Genomic DNA, 26,225 nt, shown 5'->3' with positions numbered 1-26,225 from the left:
GTAAAAATTCTGCATAAGAACACCACTCTTTCTGACAGGGCCGTCTCTTTTCGTGCCAAAGTTCTCTCAGTGCAATGGCTGTTGATTGGTAGGGACATGGCAAAACTGGTCTTTTAGCAATTAAGTACTCTTTAAGAATTTGAGGCAAAACAGTCTCTCCATTATATTTTAAAAAAATTTAAGCCTATTTCTAGAAGTACAAACAGAATTTAATAAAATGCCAGGATACAGTGAAGAAAGATGTGTTAAGTTCTACCCTGTGCCATATTTAAAAAAACTAGACAAACAATCTTGGATTTATTAACACACCCATTTTAAAGTTTTCTTTTATTTCTGAAAGCAGCTCTTTATGAAAATCAAAAGCAGTTCCTGAGTAACTGCAGTAAACAGTGTCTTTTTAATATATATATATATATATACACACACACACATATATATATATATTTGCCACTCTGCTCTTCTGGTTTGGTTCCTTTTATCTCCCCAGTTTTCAAGTTTGACCTCTGATCCTTTTCCAAAAGTGTGCAAGTTCAGTTAGCATCATTTTCAACAGTCCAGATGATGCTAACTTCCCTGTAATGTCTGTAAGATCTACACACTGGGTAGTTGTGGTCCTACAGCTATTGCAAATTCTTCCCCTCATACTCTGACCCCACTGGGTCTTCACGTCTTCTTCAGCATACGTCTGGACTGCCATGTGTGGAATTTATTGTAGGCTGTTTGCAGCATCTCTTCTATGTGATTTATCAGCTGGAAAAAAAAGATACAAGAGCTATTATAGTTAGCGTGGAAAAATACTGTTAACAGTTACATAAGCATAGTATTTCACTTTTGGCTGCGAGCATAAGTTTGGACCCCCACAGAAAATCTTTGCTGGCAGAAGCGATTTCATCAGCTAAGTGGGACTTGCTCTCCTCCCAGGCTTCAGCTGCAGCCCCAAATTCCCCCTGAAATGCTGTTCTTTGGGGACAGGAAACTCCCAGAAACGGTCCATGAAGGGAGAAAGAGGCCTGCAAAGAGAGGGAGGATCAGCAAAAATCCACCTCATCAGCCAACGTACCGTATTTACTTAAAAGGAAGACCCCGAACGTAAGACGACTCTTCAAAAATCTATACTTAAAAACAAATTATCCCCCCAAGAGGTGAGCCAGCCAGCCACAGGCATCTTCCTCCAACCAATCTCTATCTTACCTGTAGCTTCATCGTTACTGCAATCATAGCCTCTGCACTTCTCTTACTGGCCCAGTCAAGCCAGAGCTAGAAAGTGTGAAGGAAGGGAGGGCATCTTCCACAACTCAGTCACACAGGCTGCTTCCAGCCCCCTCCATAGCTGATGGAGAGGCTGCCCTTTCTCCCCCTCCACATATTGAGTGCACTGTTACAGTAGCTGTGATGGATGGTATTTTCATCTTTGTTGTTGGAATACATTTATTATTTTTACTAGTGTGCTCAAGGTGGGTTCATTGTGTCTGTTTTTGCACCCATACATTATACCCTTCTGTACTATTGTCTTAGTAGCTTAATGTTCAAACATGCCAGTAGTCCTACAAAACTGTTACTCTATGAGGTTCTGTCCAAATAATACACTTTTGTTTACTACAGAATTTGTTTTCTAACTTCATATTATTCATTCCTACTTTGCAGATGGCAAAAATTAAAGATGCATGTTCTGTGGTAGTACGGAGTGTAACAGTATGCATCTCTCTCAACTTGCAACTTCTTGAAGAAAATGAAGATACTGATACTTGTAAATTCAGCAAACAGTACAATTTTATATGCTAAGATATAACGGATGAATTTTATGTTGTTAGATCAGCAAAAGAATTTTAAGTTAGATAGAAAAGCACTGCATATAGTTCGGTTTCCCCCCAAATTTCCATCCCCCCCTAAAAGCTTCAAGATTTTTAGATATTTTACATCTGATTGTGACAAGGCTTAGGGGCAGAGTAGCAAAAAGGCAATCATTTAACGTTGCAGAGAGGTCCTGCTCTAAATGTTAATTGTGATGTTATTCTACTGTGATGAGTTACAAGGAACAAATAGATGTATTTTCCTGTCCAAGGGCTAGGAGGTTGGTTAAAGGAAGTGTTTCTCAAGTCCATGTACCTTGTCACCTCTAGTACTTAGTCAATTTGCCAGTTAAAAGCACCTATATCTGTTAACTGTCTCCATTTTGTTAAAGCAAGGGGGCTCACTAGAATTGGCACTCCTAGAAAGAACAATCTGAATTACAATTACAGTTCTATAAACACCACAGTATGTTCATATTTTTATATTTTACATACCTGGGCAAGAAAAAAAACTGATAAGTACACATATCCCACATGGTAAATGGCTACCATAGTTTATTCTAGAAAATGGCACTAGTCTATCCATGGTAAATACATCATGATCTTAAAAGTGATTTTGTCCTCTTACGTTTGTGCTTAAATACTGTCTCCGAATTTTGTCTTGGAATGGGCAGAGCTTTGTAACTTGAAATCTTTCCAAATTACTCCTCATTTTCACAACCTGGAAAAAAAACAACACTGAGGTTCAAACTACGTTACTGTAAATACACAGAACTTTGGAATCAGTGGTTTCCGACGTTTCTGTGATGATTAACACTTCTGCTTGAATGTTAAGCTCGCTACATCCAATTTCAACACAACAGCAAAAACATTAAAAGCTCTCTAAATCTATGCAACTAAAAGCGTGCCCAGTTAAATGCAATACACATGCTCTGAAGTAAAATTCTGCACTGGGGTGAGCAAACTTGTTGGGGCACATCTGGAATTTTGGGAAAAGGTAGTGGACAGCGGCTGCAATGGGGGCAGGGTGAATCACAAAATACTAGGAGCGCCCCAATCAAGTGTCTTCCCTATGACAGAAGAAACTGCTTCCAAACTGGTGACCTGCAAGAAGCAAAGGTGATGCCTCCTGGTCTCATGAAATACTTCTAGTGAGGCCTTTCCTCCACCGCCGCCTTGGTGCAAGGTCTCCAAAGAAAGGGGAATGAGGGCTCCCTGCACAGCCTTGGGTAAGGCTTCCAGAGCTGTAAAGAAGTCTACGACTATTACCAAACCAAGGGTCCATAGCTGTGAAGCCTCTGCAGAAGGTGAGCTCGGAACAGTCAGCTGGTTCGGAATAATCCAGTTCCCCCTGTTTCCTTTCCTAAGATCCATTACAAAACCCTTTGGATTTCAGCCCCAAGACTGAAGGCAAGTGGATACTAGGAAATACATCAGGAGGCACTGCGGCATCTGAGACGACAATGGAGACTGCTATTTTACAGCTAGTTATTGAATAAAATAAAAACTCATTTTTTAAAAAAGAGCTACACAATTTTAAAGACTTGTATAGGCAGTATCACCTATTCTGAAAGATCAGTGAACTACAGGCCTATGTCAGCTGTTGCTAAAATCATGCCAGTAGCAAAATTCTTCTTCACTGTTGCTCTACAAACAGCTATACATCTTCAAGGTATCTAATTCTTAATGTGGCCTAATCTGTGAATACTTAAATCCAGAGACTGGAGCCATGAATAGACAAGACAAATCTTTTTACACACCTGAAAAATGACAGAGGTTTGCAGAAAAATCTGAAATCTTAAAACACATACACACACAGGGCTTTTTAAAAATTTCCCCAAATGGTAAAAGAAGCACCTGTAGCTTTAAGAAAATAATGCCCTCAGGCAACAGTTCTGCTAGCCTTCAAGCCTTGTTTTTTGTCAGTAAAAGGCAGAGGGAAAGGGCCTTTCCAGGGATGTTTTGGCCTTTAAGGAAGAACTCCTCAGGGACAAACCTGGCAGCAGCCACTGAGCAACTTGCTATCATGCAACTGCCATGTCTTATCCAGGCTGACTGCTTACTAGTGTTCAATAGCAGCCACTCCATGAAAGGAAGTGCAGCGCAGTGTTTAGAGTTTCAGACTAGGATCTAGGAGACCCAGCTTCAAACTTTGCCATGGAAAATTGCTGGAGGACTTTGGACCAGTTACACATTTTGAGCCTAACTTAACTCACAAGTTTGCTGTGAGAATAAAATGGAGAATTATGTGAGCTGCTTTGTGCCTCTAGTAGGGGGAAAAAGCAGCGTATAAAGAAAATACGTACATAATAAATAGAGCTGCAGATGGAGGGCAGTTAAAACTTGGTTGGTTGATGGGTGAGAAGGAAGCAGAGAAAGGTGAGGAAAAGGGGGTTATCTAGATGGGAAAGAAAAAGTAATGTGGGGAGAGGGATATGGGGAAAATGAGGTGCCCCTCACAAGGCATTGTGGGTTCCTTACCATGCAAGTGGGCCTGGCCAGGCACCATGCAACTGGGCCATAGTTTTCCCAGGCAGAGGCTGCTGGAGCAGGAGGAGGAAAAGCTGACGGGTGGGGGGGAGATAAAGGTAGGCTTGCAGGTTTGTGTTCAGGAGAGAAGGAAACAGGAAAAGGGGATAGGCAAAGAGGGCTTTCAGGGAAGGGAAAGAAAAAATAGTGGGGGAAATGAGATAGCTCCTACAAGTTCCTGCAGGTCTCCCCTCCCACCTCCCACACACTTGTTCTGTATCTAATCTGAACAAATGCAGAAGGAGGCTACCCACAGGTAGGGTTTTTTTAACCTTAATAAGCATTGAAGGAGCAGACAAAGGAAGAAGGCAGCTGGGGTGGGTAAGCAGAGGCAAGAGAAGAATGCCAGTGAGGGGTGGGGGAGAAGGAGGATATGGGGGGCATGGAAGGCAAGCAGGCAGTAGCCAGCAGGAGAGAAGGAAGAACCATAGTGATGGGAGAGTGGGAGTAGAAGAGATTGGTTTTCCCTTACTTCATGAGTTCCTCACAAGATCCCTCACTTGTATAAATGGGTTCTTCACCAAAAGAACATATACATGTAGTATACTATTCATAAGAAAGATTTATGCTGTTAAATTAGTAGCTTAGGGATGTGACATTCAAGCAAATTTCACTGCAGAACAGGTTACAGAAGCATCATTACAATAATAACCAAAGGAATATTATTAATCCTGCTTACCTTCTCTTCTAGGAATGGTGTATTAACAGGAAAGCAGGACCAGAAGTGTCTCAACAGCTCCCCCACTGCCACATACAAGTGTTTTAATTCACACTGAATATCATTTGGCACCATCTCTGCAATTAACAAAAACCACAAAAATTATGTTCACACTGAAGCATATGTTAATGAATTATCTCAGCTTATAAATGCATAATGATATTTGGCAGTAGATATAGAAAGGTGTGTGTACAGGATACCTGCAACATAAAAGGGTCCCTTATCAGTGGGCATAAGGCCAAGATTCTAAGATCAATATAGAACTTCTCAGAACCATGAAAGAATAAATTGCACTTTAAGACTTTACCAAGGTTGGAAACGAAGATCCTGTGCTTTTGGAAGTACAAGGAGGAGGAGGAAGAAGAAGAGTTGGTTTTTATATGTCGACTTTCTCTACCTTTTAAGGAGAATCAAACCGGCTTACAGTCTTCTTCCCTTCCTCTCCACAAAACACACCTTGTGAGGTAGGTGGGGCTGAGAAAATTCAGAGAACTGTGACTAGCCCAAGGTCACCCAGCTGGCAGAAGACCCCTGTTCCCCTTCCTGGTGGTTACATAAATTAAACCAAGAACATTTCAAGGTTGTTGCCTCTATTCCAGAAAAGGCTGCTGCGGGAAAACCTCAGTGGTACTTCTCTGCTTAAGTGATTCATCTGATTCATATGCCACATTTCTCCATTTGGTAATGTCAATCCAATAAATAAATGATTCATGATAGGCCAATGCTTATGTTGTTTTAAAGCAGGGTTCTCTAACCTTTGTAAATCTGCAGGCACTTGAAATTTTGAGAGGGGACAGTGAGCGCTGCCCAAAAACAGCTTCTTCTGCAGGAGGCGGAGCCTAACCCCAGAACGCCATTCCTTGCTTTGCAACAGATTTGCAGAAGGGGAAATAAAAAGAAACAATGGAAAGCCCAAGGGATGGAGAAAGAGATTGGGGAATAAAAAGAAGGAAATCCTGAAGGGGCAATGGAACCACAATCCTGGTTGCTTAACAGCCTTTCTGATACTCCAGTGGCTGCGGTTGCTATTCCAGCTGCTATCTGAATGAGGGCAACCAATAAAAAGCCATGCCTTACAATGTCCCTGTCCACTCCTGAAAACGGCACCGGGGAAGTATTGGGGCGTGCCATGGCAGCCACAGCCATTACGTTGGGGAATCCTGCTTTAGAGGATTCTAAATTGGACTTGATGACCCTGGTGGTCCCTTCCAACTCTATGATTCTATGAAATTAGCTAAAGAGTTGTATTGTTTTGGTTTTAAAGTGAGAAGTACCATGAGATTCTGGAAAAAACTGGTATAGAAATACAGTAAATAGAAGAAAAAGATACCAACTTCTGATACCCTGTCTACCCAATGAAGCATCCCCCAGAAGCTATGTCTATACACTCCCCCATGTAACTAGAAAACCACAGAACACAGCTGGGAGGTGAGTCCTTTATTCTTCCATGTCACAATCTCCTTGCCCATGAGAATGAAACATCACAAGCAGCACTGTGTAACCTGTTATTATTTAGAAATTTTCTATGCAACCTCTGACCTTCATGGACCAATGGGTCTGACTCAATATCAGACAGTTTCACGTAATTTGTTTAAATAATATGTATACAAGGTACAAGGATATTTTGCTAAGGAGGTACTTCAAAAATAGAGGTGGCCCAGGAACATGGAGGACTGCATTGTAACCGAATATTACCCACCCAGGAGGGAAGCACTCCCTTTTAAAACAGGCACGTGGAAATTAAGAATCCCTTTGCCTCTTCCAAAGCAACACATTAACCACTACACCACAGGGTGTATTGAGATATTACTCTCTCCTACAGCCATCTTTACAGGTTTTCAGAGAAATCAGAAGTTTATTTATTCCAGGTGTCAAGTGAAAACCTTATATCCCAGCCAAACATTACTCTTGTTATCTTTTAAGATTTTTATTTAAAAGCAACCTAACCACTCAAAATGATTAAACGTGAAAGAAGCACAGTAATACAAAATATACTTGCCAATGTCAATGAAATCAGAAACCGAAAAACATACACTTTTCTTATCTTATTTTAAGATAAAAAGATTAAATAGAATTTCAAAAAGATTAGATAGTCTCATGCAACCCACCATCTGAGAGAGTCAGTAGTGTTTTAGGGAGGGCTGTTTTATACAGGCCCAATTACGTGAAACTCACATGACTATCAAAACCATTTAATTCTTCTCCTCTGAACGCATGATATAAGCATGTCTGAGCTTAGAATTAATTTTGAGCATAGAATTAATTTCCCCATAGAAATAACTGCTGCAAACCAGTGTTCCCTTCATTATGAATATTTTAAGATTCAGTTCTGGGCATGAAGCCATTTTATTCACACATTATCCTTTTCAAGGATGGAATAGAAAGAACATTGCTAAACCGGAAAAAAACCAAATTCTTAGGCCTAATTTGTTCAATTAGCAGCCAGGGTTTGTGACAAGCATCGTATGCCAAAGTTCAGAAGAGAAAGTTTCTCAGCAAACTATCCCATTCCCTTTGTACATGCAGCAGAAAAGAACACTGCCAAGGGATGAACTGGTCAATTAAACAACCTAATTGCTATTCAACTTGTATTACAGAGAGCCTACATTGCTTACATGGCCCTACGGTACAGATTGCACAACTGAAGAGATAAGTGAGTCCGACAAGTACTTACGGTTTATGGCTTGCTGTGTCCCGCCCTGCATAAGTGCTCCTCCAGGTGACAGGGCTGAGATAGCACTACTAGCAGCACCGCTTGAAATAACCTTGAGAAACCAAAATAATTTTCTGTCACCAAACAGGGAAAACTATGAAGATGTAAGATCAGTTGTAAGGGCTCAGATAGATATAGGTCATATTATTGTTACTACATTGTACAAATTATCTTCCAGTGATATACTAAGCTGATACTTGTGTTATATACTGTAGGGGGGCATGTGTTTATTCACTACATTTATAGATTATCTTTCAGCCATAATGGTTCCTGAGACTGTTTAAAACAAACTATTTTAAATACAAATTCACAGTTTAGAGAACTCAAATTTAATAGAATAAATTCCTCAACAAACAGCTGAGGTAAATACTATCAGAACATGCATATACCGATAATCATTTGTTTCAACTAATCTGAAGGCAGAGCAAAAAGAAAAAAAGACAAAACTTTCACTCCCCTCTCTGAAAAGAAATTGAGCTGGGTTCAACAATCCCTGAGTGGACCCTGCTCCTCCCACTACAAAAGCCCTTCCCTAAACACTACCCCTGGGATTCAGGAGACCCTCAGGAACAGCACATAGAGTGGAATATGTGGCTATGCAGTGGGAAAACCATCCTGATCTGTTGATTCATTCCTAAATGAAAGGAATTCCAAAACAACCAGGGACAACCCAGGAAAAATAGCAAGTTAATTCAGCAATAATTACAATTTTTATAATTCAGTCCTTAATGCCTAACAAGTGCAGTAATACATCAAAATGGCCATGCTCCTAAAAGATGGCTTTTTCCACATATTCTCTCACAGTCTTTAAGACTGACAGAGAATCTAATCATGTGTCTGCATAATATGTCCACCTAGCAAAGGTGCAGAAATGCTTTATGCAGTTGTTCCACAATTGTGAATTCTTTTTTTTTTTAATGAAATTTTTATTTTATTTTTCCAAATAATCATTATACATTCCATTGCGCATTTTAAAAAGTATAATTCTTTGACTTCCCCTCCCCCCTCCTCTGATCTTTTAGTTAACATTTTTTTCCTCTTTGTATTGTTTTTCTAATTCAATTATAACAAAGCCATCAATGCCCAATACATCCTTTCTGAATTAGATCAAAATACATTTGTTAATATCACATTTAAGTTCATCTCTACAATAATTAATCCATGCCTCCCAATCTTTTGCAAATTCATTATCATCCTTTTGATTTACCGACGCCGTAAGTTTTGCCATTTCTACTAATTCCATCATTTTTTCAATCCACTCCGATTTCACAATTGTGAATTCTTCTCCTGAAGACCTACCAGAACCATATTAAGGAAACAGTGGAATACTTTTCTGTTTGAGGTGGGCAGGGTATGGATATCAGTCCCTACTAAACACACTGGGAGCATGCAGGGGCAGTCAGCAGCTCCTCTCGGAAGCACTAGTGTGGTGTAGTGATTAGAGTGTCAGACTAGGACCCGGGAGACCCGGGTTCGAATTCCTACTCTGCCATGGAAACTCACTGAGTGACTTTGGGGCAGTCACACAATCTTAGCCTAACAACAAGGTTGTTCTGAGGATAAAATGGAGGAGGGAAGAACTCCTTTGGGTCCCCACTGGAGAGAAAGGAAGGGTATGAATGAAGTAAATAATAAATTTGTGAGAAGTGCAGCAGCCTTGAGAATTTATGCACACGGCTGCTGCAGTGTACAAAATTGCAGCATGAACAGTGACTGTACGCAAAGACCAATACATTAATAAAGTTAAATATGAAAGCTTGTTAACCTCTACCTCATAAATACAACTACGGAAGAAGTCTCGAACATGCAAAAGATAGGGAATATAAAGTTTATTCTACGTGGTGAAAATATGCAGGTAAACAGCATCAATACCATTATCAAATCCTCAAAAATACAAACCACAAAAATGTTTTCCCCCTTTAATAAAGCACAGCCATTGATTCATCTTACCTGAGTTAGTTTGGGGACATAGATTTCCATTTCTTGTCTAATACTATGCAAAGAATTAATAATATCCTGACTAGTTGCATATTGCTGTGACTGAATTGGTGTTGGACCATGATAATACCTGTTGAAGACAAAAAAAAGTGCTTTACTAAACTTCTGAGAATCAGAATCCAATTTTCGATTTTAAGGATTTTCTGCTTGCTTTTGGGGTTTAATACCTATTTTTTGTTGACCCGATGATAATGTGTTAATCTTTTTTTTAAAGTTACAAGACATGTATACTGGCTTCCAGTAAGCACAAAAGTAAATTCCTCTATTAAAGGTATTAAAACTTAGATGCATCAGAAATTGCATGCAGTAATCACTCCTATTTGCACTCCTCTCAGAATTATCAAGTTACAGGGATGTTTGGACTACAGATATTAGGTCCATTTCCACCCAGGCCAAGTTTCAGGTTTGAATACTATGTTCCACAGACATGCACAGACAATCAGGCCCTGATTTTACTTCAACAGAGCTTATGTGAACTGATTACTGTGCTTTGGATCCTTGCACTTAGACAACCTTTCGTGTGAACACCAGACTCAGGTCTGCATCCTCCCGTCCTATCCCCAGTGCTGCTCTTCAAGGCCAGGCAACCTGCTGGAGCACAACATACCCAGCACAATGCGTTGCAAGCAAAAAGAAACATCAGGCCTTGCACATGCACAAAAAAAATTGTAGCCACATGGTTCTCTAAATTCAGAAAAAATATTAAAAACCAGAAAAATGACAAGAGAAAGGTCATGTCACCAGGAAAGAACTGCAACCACCTGCAGTCTACTTAACTATCTGCTTAAGTTACTTAAGCAAGTGAAAACAAATTTGGAACATGTTATAGCAAAAAATAGCTATAACAATACAAGAGCATATGCTTCAGCTTAAGCAGTACTAACAGCCCATTCCTGCGGTTTCACCTCAAAACCTCTTAGGAGGCGGCGAGGCCAGTCCCACCGGCGGTGGAGTGCCACAGGACCCCGCCTCACCCCTCCACTGGCACGGCCTCTCTGTGGCACAGGCCACGGCGTAGAGAGGCCGCGCCGGAGCAGGGGGGCATTCCGGGGGCGTTCCGGGAGGAGCCGGCGGCTAGGCAGCTCCCTATCCTGGTTTGGCCCGGTATGCTGGTGCCGGGAACGGTGGTGTTGCGCCTGCTTTTTAGCAGGCGCAGCCTCGCTGTTCCCTATGGGGCAAAAGGCCCCAGTTAAACAAAAAAAGCTGCTGTGCCTCTTCCCTGCCGTCCCTGTACGCCATCATTTGAGGAATGGGCTGTAAAACTGTTACAACATGGTAAAAAGGCATTGTTGTGCCCCAAGCGGTTTCATTTTACTCATAAGACATACCTATCTGATTTCTTTAGGTTTAGTGCAATAGTTTTAATGCTGTTATTATTTTCTAAATCCTCATATTCAATTGATTCTTGCAGCTTTACCTACAAGATAAAACACAGTCAAGATTCTGTAGACACATGCATAATTAACATTCCTAACATGATTTTCCACCGTGAAGAACACACATGGAGTATTGTCAATCAATCCTAAAACATAGTTTTTATTTTTGCTTCTTTAGAATTTGCAAAGGCAGCCTTTGGCCTTACCTTTTTTATCGGTGGCTGAAAGAAATCTGAATCCTTGGAGTTTCCATCCATACTACCGGTCTCGCTATAGTGATCATTTTGTGCTTCTCTGAAAACCATGAATCATGCTGTATATTAGTTTCTCCCAAGCTATTCCATACATCTCTCGCCCCCCACCCCCCCGAGTTCTACTAAACACTTGCTGGGATCCAGTCCCATCTCTTCTATGCAACAGTAAAGCATGCACCCAAGAAAGAAAAGGGAAGAGTAATGGAGAGTATTTTCTTCCAGAAGTAATCCTTTGGAGTACTACTCTGGAAACCAAGAAGCTGCCAATGCACAAAGAGATGAAAGACGTTATGCCTGAACACAGCACTGTGAATGGCATTTTCGATCTTGATCTTCGCCCCTCAAAAGCATGAGATGCCATAAGCTTTTAAGGGCTTGGACCACTTTGAAGGGAAGAGTCCTGGATAACATATTAATTGGAATCTGAAAAAAGCGCTTCCCCCAGTCCACACAGATTTTTAAATTCTCAATTTTACATTTCTCCTTTTTTCTTTTAAATTATCGGCACCAGCATGTGTAGAGCTGGATTACTGGACAGTGGAGACGTGTACTAAACAGGTTCGCAAGACCTGAATGAGGCTGTTAACAGGACGTTTTGTAGGTCATTAATTCATAGGGTCACCATAAGTTGGAAGCAACTTGATGGCACTTAACCCACACACTTTACCATGCACATGCATTTGGGGCCAAGTCCTCCATGCACCCAGATTTACCTTAAAGATCTACCACTGAACCAGTTCAGATTGTTTAATTACGGCCCTTAACCAGATAAAACCAGAAACATGGACTAAAATATTCTTACAAACAAAGAATTACAGTCCGAATCTTATAACACTTAAAAAGAGAAATATCAGCCAAGACACTTCTGCCAATTGGGCTAAGAGACTGTTCTATGGCGTTGATTTTTCATTGCTGCCAAGCAAAATTTTGCAACCTGTAAAGCAGGGTGTATTTGATTTAAATCAAATCGATTTAAATCACAATTTAAATCACTAGTCAGTAAGACTAGATTTTCACGATTTAAATCATGAGTAAGACTATATTTAAATCATGGTTTTCTACATAAACCTAACTTCTTATAATATTGCTTCATTTGGGCCATCAGGCCTTGCATTTCTTTGCTGCAGTGTTTGCATTTTGCACACATGCCTGCCTTACCCATAGGTAAAGGTCCCCTGTGCAAGCACTGGGTCATTCTTGACCCATGGGGTGATGTCACATCCCGACATTTTCTAGGCAGACTTTGTTTATGGGGTGGTTTGCCAGTGCCTTCCCCAGTCATATTCCCTTTACCCCCAGCAAGCTGGGTACTCATTTTACCGACCTCAGAAGGATGGAAGACTGAGTCAACCTTGAGCCGGCTACCCATAGGTAGAGGAACTTAATTAAGATACTCCAAAACTGGGTCTCTTTTATGGCCTGCTGCCATTATAGGTTTTCTCCTCCAGGGAGATAATATTGTGATAAATCTCAGGCTATAAACACAAATGTAATAGAATCTCAGAGGGGCTATATCTCCCAGCAGTCCTGGCTTTGGAGAGGCTGGCCTGCCTTTTTCTAGAGGGGAGGAGGGAGATACAGTTGGTAGGCCTAGGCTGGAACAGGCTTGCAGAAAGAACAGGCCGAGGAGAAACAGCCTGGTGGAAAGATGGAAAAGGGGGACCAAGGACTGGAGCAGAGAACTTCAGGGATTCCTGCTGCAGGACTGAAGTTCCAGGTAGAGACTTCATTGTTTGGACAATGTCAGGCGAGCCCTGGGAAGAAGGGCCTAGAACCAGTGAACACTTATTAGTTGACTGGTAAGCACTTCAAGGTCTTGCCAAGGACTTACAGATCCCAGTTACTATTTCCACCACCCCTTTGGATTTGCTTCTACATTCAAGTGCCTATTCTGTACAGTTAAGTGTTAGTGCAGTTGTTGGAACCCAGTGGGATTGGGAAGAGGTTAGAATCACTGAGTTGGAAGGGACCACCAGGATCATCTAGTCCAACCCCCTGCACAATGCAGGAAATTAACAACTACCTCCCCCACCCCATCCCCACCCCTCTCCCCGCCATGCAGGATTCCATAATCAAAGTGCCTTCAGCACTTGCCTCAAGTCTGAGTTGCACAGACATGCAACTAACTTGCACAATTATTACACAAAGATCCCAAGACTTGTGGAGTATTCTGCTCACAAGGTTGCACTTTCATTTTTACTGTTTCACACTTATCTACTTGTGAAGATCTATTCCACTCCAAACAATCTATTCATTGAACCTCTTGGAACTTAGCATTTAAGAGGTAAGGGGTTGATTCTATGTATGGCAAAGGAACAATGGGATTAAGTTTTTCCCCTCAACTTTGTATGTTTATTTTATAACATTTTTTCTGTGAAGAAAAGGCATGTTATCTCTGTAGACACAAATTCACACTTTTGAGAACTGCAAGAACAAGCATCTGTGATAATATCTTCTCTTTAGAAAAACTCCCCCAAATAATCTTACAGAAACCTCTGGAAGAGCATGACATTGTGAATGGATTAATGGAATTCATTTACCAAAAAATTTAAACATTGCATAAATATAAAGCCTCATGCTACATAATTAAAAACAAATCCTTATTTCCTGATGAATAGCCTTTGGACTATAATGTCACTTAAATAGAAAACTATCTTTAGAAAGTTTTTTTCTCCAAAAGCATTTTATTTTTAAAAATCCGATTTAAATCAAAAAATCCGATTTAAATTTTAAAAAAAATTCGATTTTTTAAATTTTTTTTTTAAAAAATCATTGATTTTTATCCACTCTGCTGTAAAGTGATTGAAGGATTATCCCCTTGTAAGAGCAACTCAATCTTTTCTCCTGTCCTGTCAGGTCCCATTCTCAATAAGAGGGGCTCAATAAACTTAGAACAGGGTAATGTATACAAATTACAGTTCAGGAGGGCGTGCTCGATAGTTTCTAAGTCCCCTGATATACAGGGCAGAATCTCTCCTCCCTGGGTATCTTCTTAAATTTCCCCTCTAGCATAGCAGAGGGTAAGGCTGCCCACCTGGCCAGGGTAAAGGCCCTTCTATAATTATTTATCTCTTAAGTAGTGGAAGCCTACCTCAACTGGAAAATTTTTTGATATTTTTAATTATTTGCTTTCAACATATTGCAACTTGGTCAAATGATTCAAGTTACAAACATTTTGAGAGGGTGAAGGACTGCCTTTCCATGTTAAATTCTTGGAATCAAACTAGAGGGATCAAAGCTTCTAGCTCTGTCATTCTCATGTAATTTTAAAATTCACCGCATGTTCTGTGCCGATACTCACTGTTTCCGGAGTCCGGCAGCAAGGACCATGGCACTGTGATGGTTAAAGCGTTTTATGATGGCAGCATTGCTACTCTCCTTTACTGATTTATTGACCGAGTTGGATGTGGAAGGTCCCAAGGAAACACCATAACCCTACAAGAGACAGCCATTACAGTGAGTTTGAATGAGACCCCGTTGTCTGTCACAAGATGGAAAAAGCTGAAATAATAATGACTGCGTTTTTTACTAGAGCGGGGACTACAACTCAAAAGTGAAACTGTTACTAAGTTCCCTGCACTACAGTTTGATGAAATGATATACAGCATGAGTACTGAAAGATTTTTACTCACCAATATCCAATTACCCCCTATCTGAGCATAATGAAAGCCATACACTTCACAGAAATAATACTTGAGATGGTTATGTTCAAGTGATATATTGTAACTCCAAATGTATCAAGGTGGTCCGCATACAAGTGTTTAAACTTTTATTTTCTACTGAGAGTGATTTCTTTTGGGAGTCACTGATTTCTTAAACCTGTTTTTTACACAGTGGTTCTTTAGTTGGAAGAGTTAGGAACATTAACACACTTTCCCAGTTTCTCCATTAAACTGGCCTGGGATCACTACTTTCACCAGAGCTATTTCCCATTAAACTCTTAGGGATCACTCTATCAATCTTAGAGATATTTCCCTAGATAACTGGTTATGGATCCTTCTTTATCCAAAACCCAAATGTGTTCACTGGATCACCGATAAATGATTTACATTCAACCCATTCCTGGTATTCTTTACAATTTATAATTTAAATCACCTGTACTTACTTCGTCCAATGATTTATCTTCCAGTGCTGTTAAATCTAATAAAGGATTTTTCACCCCTTGAGAGACCATTGTCTTCAACCCTACATTGAAGAAAAAACCCACAATTATAGTTATACAACAGAATTATAGAATTAAAGCCCAGAAATGATATGAAGTGTAAATCTTAAGAAAAGTTTTCTAAGCTTTGCAAATTTCACAGCATTCATAAAATCTGAATATCCAACTGTTAAAAAATTAACAAAATATTCATGATCAGTCTTGTGAATAAATGTACAAAACCATCCAAATTAGTCCCCACCCCATTCACACATACATGTACTTAGTAATTTGCATCATTATTTTAATTTTCTTTTTAAATGTATGGTTTCTTTCAAGTTCATCTACATACCTAATCATCAACATGGCTTCCCTGTGCTGATCAAAAAATCCACACAATGGAACCAGACATGGATTGGGGGGGGGGGGGGGCAGGTTTGCAAAAAATCTGAAAACCTTTTTGAAAGTTAAAAAAACCTGAACTAAGAAATGATGCTTGTGCATGTGTGAGCTCAGATATCACAGCTTTAAAAAACCTGACATCTTACAACACTACACTGCAATATTATGGTCTCTATTTTTGGTTTTTTAACCAATCACAAATGCTGATATACAGTAAGGCAAGGAGGTAAATGAACCACATCAGGGAGCATAAAGCAGCCCTCCCCTCTGACTCCTCATAGGTCCACAGCTCATAAGCTGATTTATACACTCTAAACCAGGGATGTCAAACGTAAGGCCCGAGGGCCGGATCTGGCCCTTTAAGAGCTCTTACCCGGCCCGCGAGCTAGCTGCCTACCCCACTCTCAAGGCGAGGCATGGCCCAGCCCAATCAAGTGACATTTATGCCATATCCGGCCCTCGTAACAATTGAGTTTGACACCCCTGCTGTAAACCAAAATATAATTTGGTGCCAGAATTTGGTGTTTTCTCTGCACTGTACACTAACCAAACTTTACCTATACAACTGAAGTATTTGCCGCCCTTTCATAACTAAATGGAATTGACCACCTATAGGGCCTTTGCCATCTCACTTTTATGGATACTGAGTAGATTGTGCCTATGAAACTTTCACAAACAGCATGTAGTTCTCTAGCTGTGAATCATCTTTGTACAATGTGATGTGTCTTTTCGCCTTCTTGCTTCCTCCTTCTCAACATACAAACCACCAAGCATGCAATCTTATAGAACAAAAACTGAACACCAATAAGCAGTTTTCATCTTACAGACATGATGGTGGCAATCTTAAAAATAAGCAAGTGCCATTCAAATCTACGGAACCTACTTCTGAGTAAATAAGTTTCAATTGATTTTCTGATTTCAATAATCTAACTCACACTAGGAAGGCAAAGAGAAGTGGATTGTTAAATACTTTTTCCAACAAATACTTTACTAATTTCAGAACTAATTTGCTCTTAGGTACCATGTTTAATTAGTGAGACTATTACATATTGTTTAAATTACAGAGGTTGAAACTTAGCTAGAAGCTCTAACTAGCACTTGCTGAGAAGGGAAGAAAGAAAAACATACCCTTTTCATCCATTTTGGCACATTCTGCAAAAAGGTCTTTTGATCCTGCATTCAACCTGTCTCTATGAAAATAGTGAGACTGGAAGAATCGCGTCCAGAATTCTTTCTCCGTCATATTATGAGGAACATTTTCTGCATATTTCACTTTTACTGTAAATATGAAGCAAGGTATACTTAACTCAGAATACAACAAGGGGATGTTTACAACAAAATGTTATGATTGTTTTAAGCTTGTTTCTCATGGACACAGTTCAGCATTCTGGGTAAAGTGCAATATGGGGAGTGAATTACAGAACTGATGGAGAGTAAATTAAAACATAATCCTTTCCCATTATCTGCACATGGGTTCAGATTTCAAAATTAGATACAACAGTTCATACCAATGCACATTTAAAAAAATTTTTCCCATTTGTATTCAATATCAACTAAAGGGCTTCCAAATTCTGTTAACACACAATGGGCAGAAGTTTCCTTCTTCTTGTCCTACCCAATCAGAAAAGTCACTCTAAGGGTGAAAACGCATTGTCGCTTTATCCTCCTTTAATAACTGTTTCTTTTTTTTTTCAGCCTGTTTCAGCCAGGATTCAGCCAGGATCAAACGAAATGCGTTTCGCCTAGTGTGCGTTTGATCCTGGCTAAAAGAGGGATTAAAGGAGGATAAAGCGACCATGCGTTTTCGCCCTATGTTAACCCTGTTTGTCTCCCTACTGCCCTGTACCCACCATTCAATGTTATCAGGCTGATGACCCAAAGTTTTACTGTGCAATCCTAAGGGGTGGAGGCGGTTAAGAAGCGCCTGGGGATGGCGCAGCTGTGCTGCCTCTTGAATGACTTTTTCAAGAAACCCCTTTGAAACTCTCCATTGAGTTCCATGGGGCTACGCCTGCCTTTTTGCAGCGTAACTTGGCACCTGCAAAAAGGGGCGTTCCTGGCCCAAAAAGGCTTAGGGAGCTGGCTCTTATCCCCTCCCTCCCTGTTAGGATTGTTCTGCCCGAGGCCAACTGCTCTGTCCCATTTCACTATCTGCGATCTACTGCATTTTATATCATTTTTCATGCCACGCATTTGGTGTTTTAATGGATGTTAATTCTATAGGACATCAGATGTCCACAGGGGTTTGCAGAAATGTGTTTGGTATGGTATCGACTTTAAAATAAATAAGGAAATTGAAAATCAGATTGCTAATTGTGCATTTAGCACTGTGTGCTTAGTTAACAGCCTGTAATACTCACTAGCAATATTGATTTAAGGTTGGTTGGCAAGTGGACTTTCAACATTAAGGGGCAGGCCAATTCTTTCACTTCCTCAGATACTCAACAATTTGGCTTGAGGTAGAGTACCTCACTTCATACTACTTGAAATGGTTGGGATACTTGAAACTTGAGGATAAATCCTATTTCTGCCCTATACATTCCATAGCTCCCCTCTTGAACCATGTTACAACTGCAATTCTTCCAATTGCCACTCTGCTATCAGTTCCTTCCCCCCCCCATTTCTATAGACGTCACTTCCCAGCTGGGAAAAAAGAGGCAAGACAGAAGCATACAAAGAATTTTTTTTTGTGCTCTACTGCTTTTGTTCTCCCCTGCCTTGATCAATAGAACAAGATGTCTGACCAAGAGCATATGATGATTTAAAGGTTTAACTGAGGGTTGTATAATGGGGGGAAATGTTTCCAAGGCAGTACATGAAGTGCAGAGAAGAGTAAAACATTTAATGACCCTTATGTTAGAATTCAGCACTAAAATGAATTATTTACCTGCAGGATAAGTCCGAAATATAGACTCAATGATATCTGAAGTTAAATTATACCTCAGGCCATTGCATCCATCTGTTTGAGGTCGAACATCAGCCTACAAAAAAAGAAACATAGGAAACATTTTAAAAACTGTCAAGTCATGATTACATAAAGCCGGTACCCTGTGTGTATTATGCAACCAATTGTCTTGGACATATCCTTATAAAGACTCAGTGGCGATCTCAAAATCATTATAAGACCACATTCTATGCTTGCCTGTTTTACATTGTGGGCCAAAGCAGCAGCTTGGACCATGGGTACCTTACTTTCTTCAGAGCTATACAACGAAGTATAGTTACACTGCGTGAATTTAGTCCTCTATAGATCACCTACTCTTTATTATAGTAAGCAAGCGTAATAAATATTTTTGTATTAAAATCTTTTATCCATTGAAATCATTGATCTGAAGCATATGGGTTTCAGTCATGCTTATATACACTGGATATCTATTCAAATAAAATGGGAACAGAACATTCTCAGCACAACTGAATGCCTTCTGCATACCACAGTGAAATGGGCAGCCCGTTCCTGAAGGGGGGGGAACTCCTTAGGAGAGGGTGACCTCACATCGGTGTAGGTGCCACTTTATCATGGAATAAGGTAGCACCTATGCTGGTGTGAGGGCAAACACGCCCATGTTTGGGAGCTGGTGACCCCTGCCGCCAGCGTAGCCACACCAGCAGAGATTTCCCAGAAGGGAAAGGACGCACTGGCATGGGGGGGGGGTGTTCCCGAGGGCTGACTTTGGGCAGTTTCCTAACCTCGTTTGCCCCGGGAATGCCCCCTTGAGAAGCGGTGTGGCTATGCCACTTTTTTTTGTTTCCCCGTTTTTTTAATTTTTTGAAAGTCTTTTTTTGTCTCTCCAGAAGCTGGGAAGCCTCTGATGAGGCGGCACAGCTGCGCCACTCCTGGCCACCATGGATCTAACCCTCCCTTCAGGAATGGGCTCTAATATATCGAAAGTCCTGCCTATTTATTACCACTCAAAGAAATGCACATTAAAACATTTTATTGTTCCTCTCAAGATTGAGTGTGACTTGCATGACATATGATTTTTCTGATGTTTATAAGTTGAATTGTTTTCCTGGTTTATAAACACTGTATAATTAAGCAGCTACCATCAGGAAAATAAACGGTTGAATGGAAGATTATAAATAATACAAGCAGCGACATGTGATGCTTATATCCCACAACAAGCAACAACAGGATTCCTCCACCCTTGGAAAAGGGACAGTGACTTTAAATTCTTATTCTAGACACTTGGGAATCTCTAGAGTAGCTTGCAATGCTGCATAAGAAACTATAGCTGGAGAGAGTTATCAGGCAAACCCAGTGTGGATGTAGAACTAGTTCTGCACACACATGGATCTATTCAGATCCCAGCTGTATTTCCTGTAAGAACAAACAAGTAAGGATATTGTGAAAATTTATTTTATGTCATTTACTTCTTTTATGCCCTGCCTTCCTCTCCAAGGGGAACCAACAGATGTTTTATTTTAACTGAATCGATGAAAGAAACCTGGTACTGCATTAGTTTTATTTGTCACAGAATATTCCCACTTTAAGTTTAAATTCTAGCTCCATCACATGTTACTGCAAAATTCCATTTTGCATTCCAAAAAAGGTCACTTTCACCAGTTAAAAACCACACGAACATAACAATGAACATACCAGGAAAGCTGCAGAAATGCCCACATCCTGCTTATTCGACGCAGTAGAATTATCTATAGCATTAATGCTTAAACGGTTGGCCCAGAATTCTTCAGCGCTGATCACCTGACTCACAACAAGGTCTTTATAAAGCTGAAACAAAACAGGATCTTCTTGCAGCATTCTGATAAGAGAAGATTTAAAATAGTATGGGAATATACATTTCCAAGATAATTTACTAGATTACTAGATTTTAGGAATTTAGAGTTTCTGTGCAAGTGACCATAAGTTAACAGTATTTTGAGAGGCAAACTAAAATGAAAACAATGAAAAATAGCACTCATCTGAAAGAAGCTAATGAATGCTCCCTTATTCTACATATTTACAATGAAACATTCACAGCAAAGTAATGCTAATTGACAAATAACTATGATACAAAGGTATAACATAGTGCAGATGATTCCAATAGTGACTGGACTTTGAAGAGGCATATTAAAATAGTTTGCTTTTTTGCCTTTCCTCTTAAGGTATTTTCAAATGAAATTTTTATTTTGCCATTGAAGGATCATAAACTAATGTTATTTAAAACTGATTAAAAGGAATATAAGGAGCTGGATCCAAATAGCCCCATTCAAGCGCCAAATGTAATTTGACTCATGAAAGGGCTATTTTACATCTTATGCTAGAGCACTGCATTAGAAAAACAAATCTAAATTAAAAAATGCTCTTCTGCTTCCAGAATGGGTTACATAATTTTTGCATAACAGGAAGCTCAGAATTACCAGAGAAGCTACATATCATAACACTGTATAACTCTTAAAACAGCACCACTTACTATTTCCCTTCCACAGACCCCCTCTTTTAGAGCCGATCTATTCTTTTCTAGAAGGATTGGTCTTTTCCAGTCCTAACCTGCGACTCTTATAGTAAAACTACTGAATACAAAGGAAATGATTCAGCGTACCACTTTCACCACGTACAATTCAGTTCCAATTAGTTTAAAATACTTAAAACAGCTTATATCACACTCATTCAAGTCTTACGTTATTTCATAAATATACAGCTTTTTTAAAGAACCCAGGATACATGCTTCTCCACTCTATTGTAAAGTGGAACCAATAATCATCCCCAAATAAGATGACAGCATGTATTTTAATGTTCGTTATTTTACCATACCGATCAAAGTTGGTTCAATAAAATACTAGCTTGAACCCCAATTTCCATGTTGAGTCCTGCTCTTGCAACAGAGCTTTCCCACCTCCTACTCCTCACTGCAGACTTCCAAAAAGGTCTTCCTAAGAATTCATTCCAAAATAGCATGGTACAGAGCGTTGTAGGGGACTGCAGTGGGAGGGAAGGAAAATTAAGGACTTCCATTATTTCTACTCCTGCAACGGCGCACTCGGATCCAAGCCATGGATTTTCACCACAGGATTACTGTCTAGCAAAGACTTTCAAACTAGGGAGCACCTCTCCCTTTTTAAAAACCACCTTTATTACCTGTTCTTTTCCTCAAGTTCTTTATTAGCTTTCCTCTTGAACTTGGGTAACAACTGCTGAAGAAGATCCTTTACTGCATCTCGCTCTTTCACAGCTGTACTCTCGTTAGAGAAATGGAAGTTGGTGGTCTCCCCTGCATGCAATACCAGCTGAAGCTGAATCTTGGCTTTTCCTTCAGGGCTGATTTTCTGACCTATATTAAAAAAAAAAGATTATACCAGAGGCCCCCTCAAAAACCTTATTTCTATCCAAAAAAGGAACTGCCTTATAAAAATGTAAAATAACAGTTCATGTGATAGACAATAACTGGCGGTGGATGCGTAGATGCCTTTCCTAACAGTTACTTGAAACTTCTTAAGACAGATTGTACTCTAGGGTCCTTACACATACAAGGCAGGAACTCTTATTACTGAGCTACAGCTTCTGCCTGTAGCTGTTCATGTTCCACAAACTCTTGAGCCTTTCTGTAGATTTCTTCCCAGGGATGGGCCCCAAAAGACAAAGCTTCCAATAAAACAATCATATGATGAATAGCAATGGAGCATCTACCTCTATATGACCCTAGCAGTAAGTGGGCTATGGCATCTTTCCTCACAAGGGACCAAGATATGGAGAAAAAGACAGATGATATTCCACGTGTGTGTGCGTGTGTGTGTATAATAATTGTACCCTGCAATCGTATGATCTCAATGAATACCTAAGCAGAAGATAGTTTGGGACAGTCTATGTGAAGTGCACCCATTTTCAACACCTCAAACAAAAAGTGAAATATAATCAATAATTCTGTGACATTAGCTCAGGTATGGCTCTATATTTTTTTAACCAAACCTGCTTATCATGTTTCACGCTACACTTTCCTAAATTATGCCAATCCAACTTTGCTTTTAAAAACACCTGGGGGTGAGTCTCACTCATTCTGAGTGGACTGACAACTCTCTTGATTGATCTTGTTTTAAACTGGCCTCTCTAACACATCCCCTTCATTATTTGCTCTTAAATATATCTGCCCAAAAGATGAACACTTCATGTACTTTATGAGGTAAGCACTAATTCACAAAAGCTTAAACTAGAATAAATTGTGTTCGTTCTTAAGATGTCACTGGACTACTGTTTTATTTGGACATTTCAGTTTCACTATTCTGCTACATTTGTAGATAATCTAATGTAAGTATAAAGTGGTTCATAAATTAAGTCTCTCCAGGATCAGAGGAGCATGCCTATTATATTAGGAGCTTTGAAACACAGGCAGGATAATACTGCTGCAGTTGTCTTGTTTGTGGCTTCCTAGAGGCACCTGGTTGGCCACTGTGTGAACAGACTGCTGGACTTGATGGGCCTTGGTCTGATCCGGCATGGCTTTTCTTATGTAAGTCTGTATCTAACAAGATGTGAACGATTCAGTACTTAAAACTAGGGCTGTCAAAAAAAAAAAATTCGGTACAGTTCGGATTCGGCCGAATTTGACCCTTGTGGGGTCGGTACGTGCCGAAGTCCGAACTCCCCCGCTTCGGATCCCCGGTAATTCGGGGGGATCCGGAGTTCGGGGGAAAATTCGGCCGAAGCACGCCTTCAGGGATTCCCTGAAGGCGCGCGGGGGCCCTTTAAACTGATCTGAGCCTCCCAGCTGGTAGGCGCAGATCAGTTTAAAGGGCAGCCCGCCCCCCTTCAGCGGAGCCCGCTGAAGGGGGGCGGGCTGCCCTTTAAACTCATCTGCGCCTCCCGGGCGGGAGGCGCAGATGAGTTTCAATGACAGCCCGCCTCCCTTCAGCGGGCTACCCTTCAGTCCGAACTCCCCCGCTTCGGATCCCTGGTAATTCGGGGGGATCCGGAGTTCGGGGGAAAATTCGGCCGAAGCACGCCTTCAGGGATTCCCTGAAGGCGCGCGGGGGCCCTTTAAACTGATCTGAGCCTCCCAGTTGGGAGGCGCAGATCAGTTTAAAGGGCAGCCCGCCCCCCTTCAGCGGAGCCCGCTGAAGGGGGGCGGGCTGCCCTTTAAACTCATCTGCGCCTCCCGCCCGGGAGGCGCAGATGAGTTTCAATGACAGCCCGCCTCCCTTCAGGGGAGCCCGCTGAAGGGAGGCGGGCTGCCCTTTAAACTGATCTGAGCCTCCCAGCTGGGAGGCGCAGATCAGTTTAAAGGGCAGCCCGCGCCTTTCAGCGGGCTCCCCTGAAGGGGGGGCCGAATTGGCCGAATTTATTCGCGAACTCCCGAACTCGCTGAATTCGGGCCCCCCGGTTGCCCGCCAGATTTGAGTTCGGATCCGTCCGAACTGAAAATCACCGAATCAGGGGAAATTCGGTTGATTTTCAGTTCGGACCGAACCGAATTGACAGCCCTACTTAAAACCACACAATTAAGTGCTAAATATTCATCAGAAAAGCTTTTTACTTACATTTTATGTCTGCATACATATGGCTGATTGTGAAGCGGTCTTTGCCCTCAGGTGCCCAGGCTATTCTTTCAGCCATGAGGTAAAGAGCCCCATCCTGTTTCTTTTGACGCACCTTCTTTACTATCAGTAACACTTCTTCAGATGATGTCGCCATAATACCTATAGCGTGCTGCATGAAAGAGACCCCAACAATTATTTTATACTGATTTTCACGATGACAGTCTTAAAGCTTGAACTGGAAATTTAAGATTCCTTCTTTTCGTTAGTCACTTTTAGTATACGTAACTGGTTCCAGAGGGTAGCCATGTTGGTCTGCGGTAGAACAGCTAGATTCCAGCCCAGGAGCACCTTAGAGACCAACAAGATTTTTAGGGTATGAGCTTTCAAGAGTCAAAGCTCTTGTATCTGATGAAGGGACTTAGATTCTTGAAAGCTCATACCCTAAATATCTTATTAGTCTCTAAGGTGCTAGTGGACTGCAATCTACACATAACTGACAATATTTTTATGTGGAAAAGCCAACTGTCAATTTAACAGTATTGAAAAAAACACACCAACCAATGGTATTCAATCGTTAAAAAATTACTCGTGAAGGGCATGTAACACCATGGCACTACAATCTGCAAAATTTCAATTACTTATGCTTTACCTTGTAAGCATTAGAAAGCTATGAATGCAGATACTACTTTAGAGAACAAAACATGCATAAGCCCTTCTGGGACTGGTGGAGGTTTTCTTCCCCAGTATTAACTATATCTGAGAAATCAATTGTGTTGAGAAATTCATCTTGAGTGTCCATGAGAAAGGTGAACTATAAATAACACAAATAAATAAAAATCAGAAAACAATAACAGAGGGAAACCAATGATTGTGCAAATGAATGGATGGTCTAATGATCATATAGGTTAGATGGGATTATCTAATGATGTTGTTTCCAAAAGCAACAAGATAGAAATATCTTTTTCATTTTAGTAAACTGAAGGTGGTGCAGACAAACAACATTTTAAACATCTGGAGGCAAAAAGTCAATAGAAAGTTCTTTCAAGTTCTTCCCACCACACCCTACTGTGCCCTCCAAAATGTAGCTGAGGGGGTGTGTATCAGTGGACCCTTGGAAACAGTGAGCGTGCATGCTCTTGGGGGTCTGTAGTGGGAGAAGAGAACTGAAGGAAATCGTGCATGAACACAGGGACCGCTTGCATGAATGGAAAAAGGCCTGGGATCCAAGCCAATACATTTAGTTGTGGGTTTTCCTAAGAATGTTTTAACAGCTTTGAGGTATTAGTGACCAAGATGCAGCTTAAAAAAGAACCTCCAGAAGGTAACTTTTACAGTTAAATGCTATTGATATTACCACACTGTATTACAGGTTGGATCCTACTGCTCTTTTCAGCTAAGTACAAAGCCATTTCTATGGCACAAGGTTCCTTCTAGAGCCCCTGTATATCTCACAAAAATGTTTACAAGGGTCAGGATACCCTTAGGAATGGTATGGAATGTATTGTGGGATTATGCAATAGACAGGGAGAACTGGCAGAATTTCCCCCTCTTGTTGTGCAAGCAGGGGTTTTGGGAGAGCTGGGATCCAAATCACAACAGTTTTTCTAATTTAATCAGTTAAATTTGTGCATTACACAACTTCAGTGAAGTACCCTTTTGAAAACTCAAAAGAGACATGTTTTCTTAAGCGTAAGAACAGTTAAACAAAGCTACTCATAAACTGTTACTTTTATCTTTAATATTTAATTGATTTTTTTTTTTTGCATGAATTCCCAAGAAGCCCATTCTCAAGAATGGTCTTCAGTCTTTGCTTAAGCTCAAATTAAAAACCACTG

The 26,225-nt window shown here is 40.6% G+C and overlaps 1 protein-coding gene across 1 annotated transcript in view; it reads right to left on the bottom strand.

The window, feature by feature from the left end:
- Positions 1-442: 442 nt before the first annotated feature.
- GTF2H1 (general transcription factor IIH subunit 1) overlaps positions 443-26,225 on the bottom strand; it is a 29,632-nt gene continuing 3,849 nt past the window's right edge. The window contains exons 2-15 of the mRNA XM_056851626.1: positions 24,391-24,559; positions 21,998-22,190; positions 20,519-20,681; positions 18,809-18,902; positions 17,050-17,199; positions 15,484-15,563; positions 14,680-14,813; positions 11,331-11,418; positions 11,077-11,165; positions 9,701-9,818; positions 7,712-7,802; positions 4,999-5,114; positions 2,419-2,511; positions 443-750 (exon numbers count right to left, since the gene is read on the bottom strand). Coding sequence (XP_056707604.1) covers positions 664-750; positions 2,419-2,511; positions 4,999-5,114; positions 7,712-7,802; positions 9,701-9,818; positions 11,077-11,165; positions 11,331-11,418; positions 14,680-14,813; positions 15,484-15,563; positions 17,050-17,199; positions 18,809-18,902; positions 20,519-20,681; positions 21,998-22,190; positions 24,391-24,544 — 1,650 coding nt within the window. The 5' untranslated portion in view covers positions 24,545-24,559 and the 3' untranslated portion in view covers positions 443-663. The remainder of the gene's footprint in view (positions 751-2,418; positions 2,512-4,998; positions 5,115-7,711; positions 7,803-9,700; positions 9,819-11,076; positions 11,166-11,330; positions 11,419-14,679; positions 14,814-15,483; positions 15,564-17,049; positions 17,200-18,808; positions 18,903-20,518; positions 20,682-21,997; positions 22,191-24,390; positions 24,560-26,225) is intronic.

Source organism: Euleptes europaea, chromosome 6 (genome assembly GCF_029931775.1).
Source record: "Euleptes europaea isolate rEulEur1 chromosome 6, rEulEur1.hap1, whole genome shotgun sequence".
Lineage (NCBI taxonomy): Eukaryota > Metazoa > Chordata > Lepidosauria > Squamata > Sphaerodactylidae > Euleptes > Euleptes europaea.
This window is presented reverse-complemented; position numbering and strand designations above follow the sequence as displayed.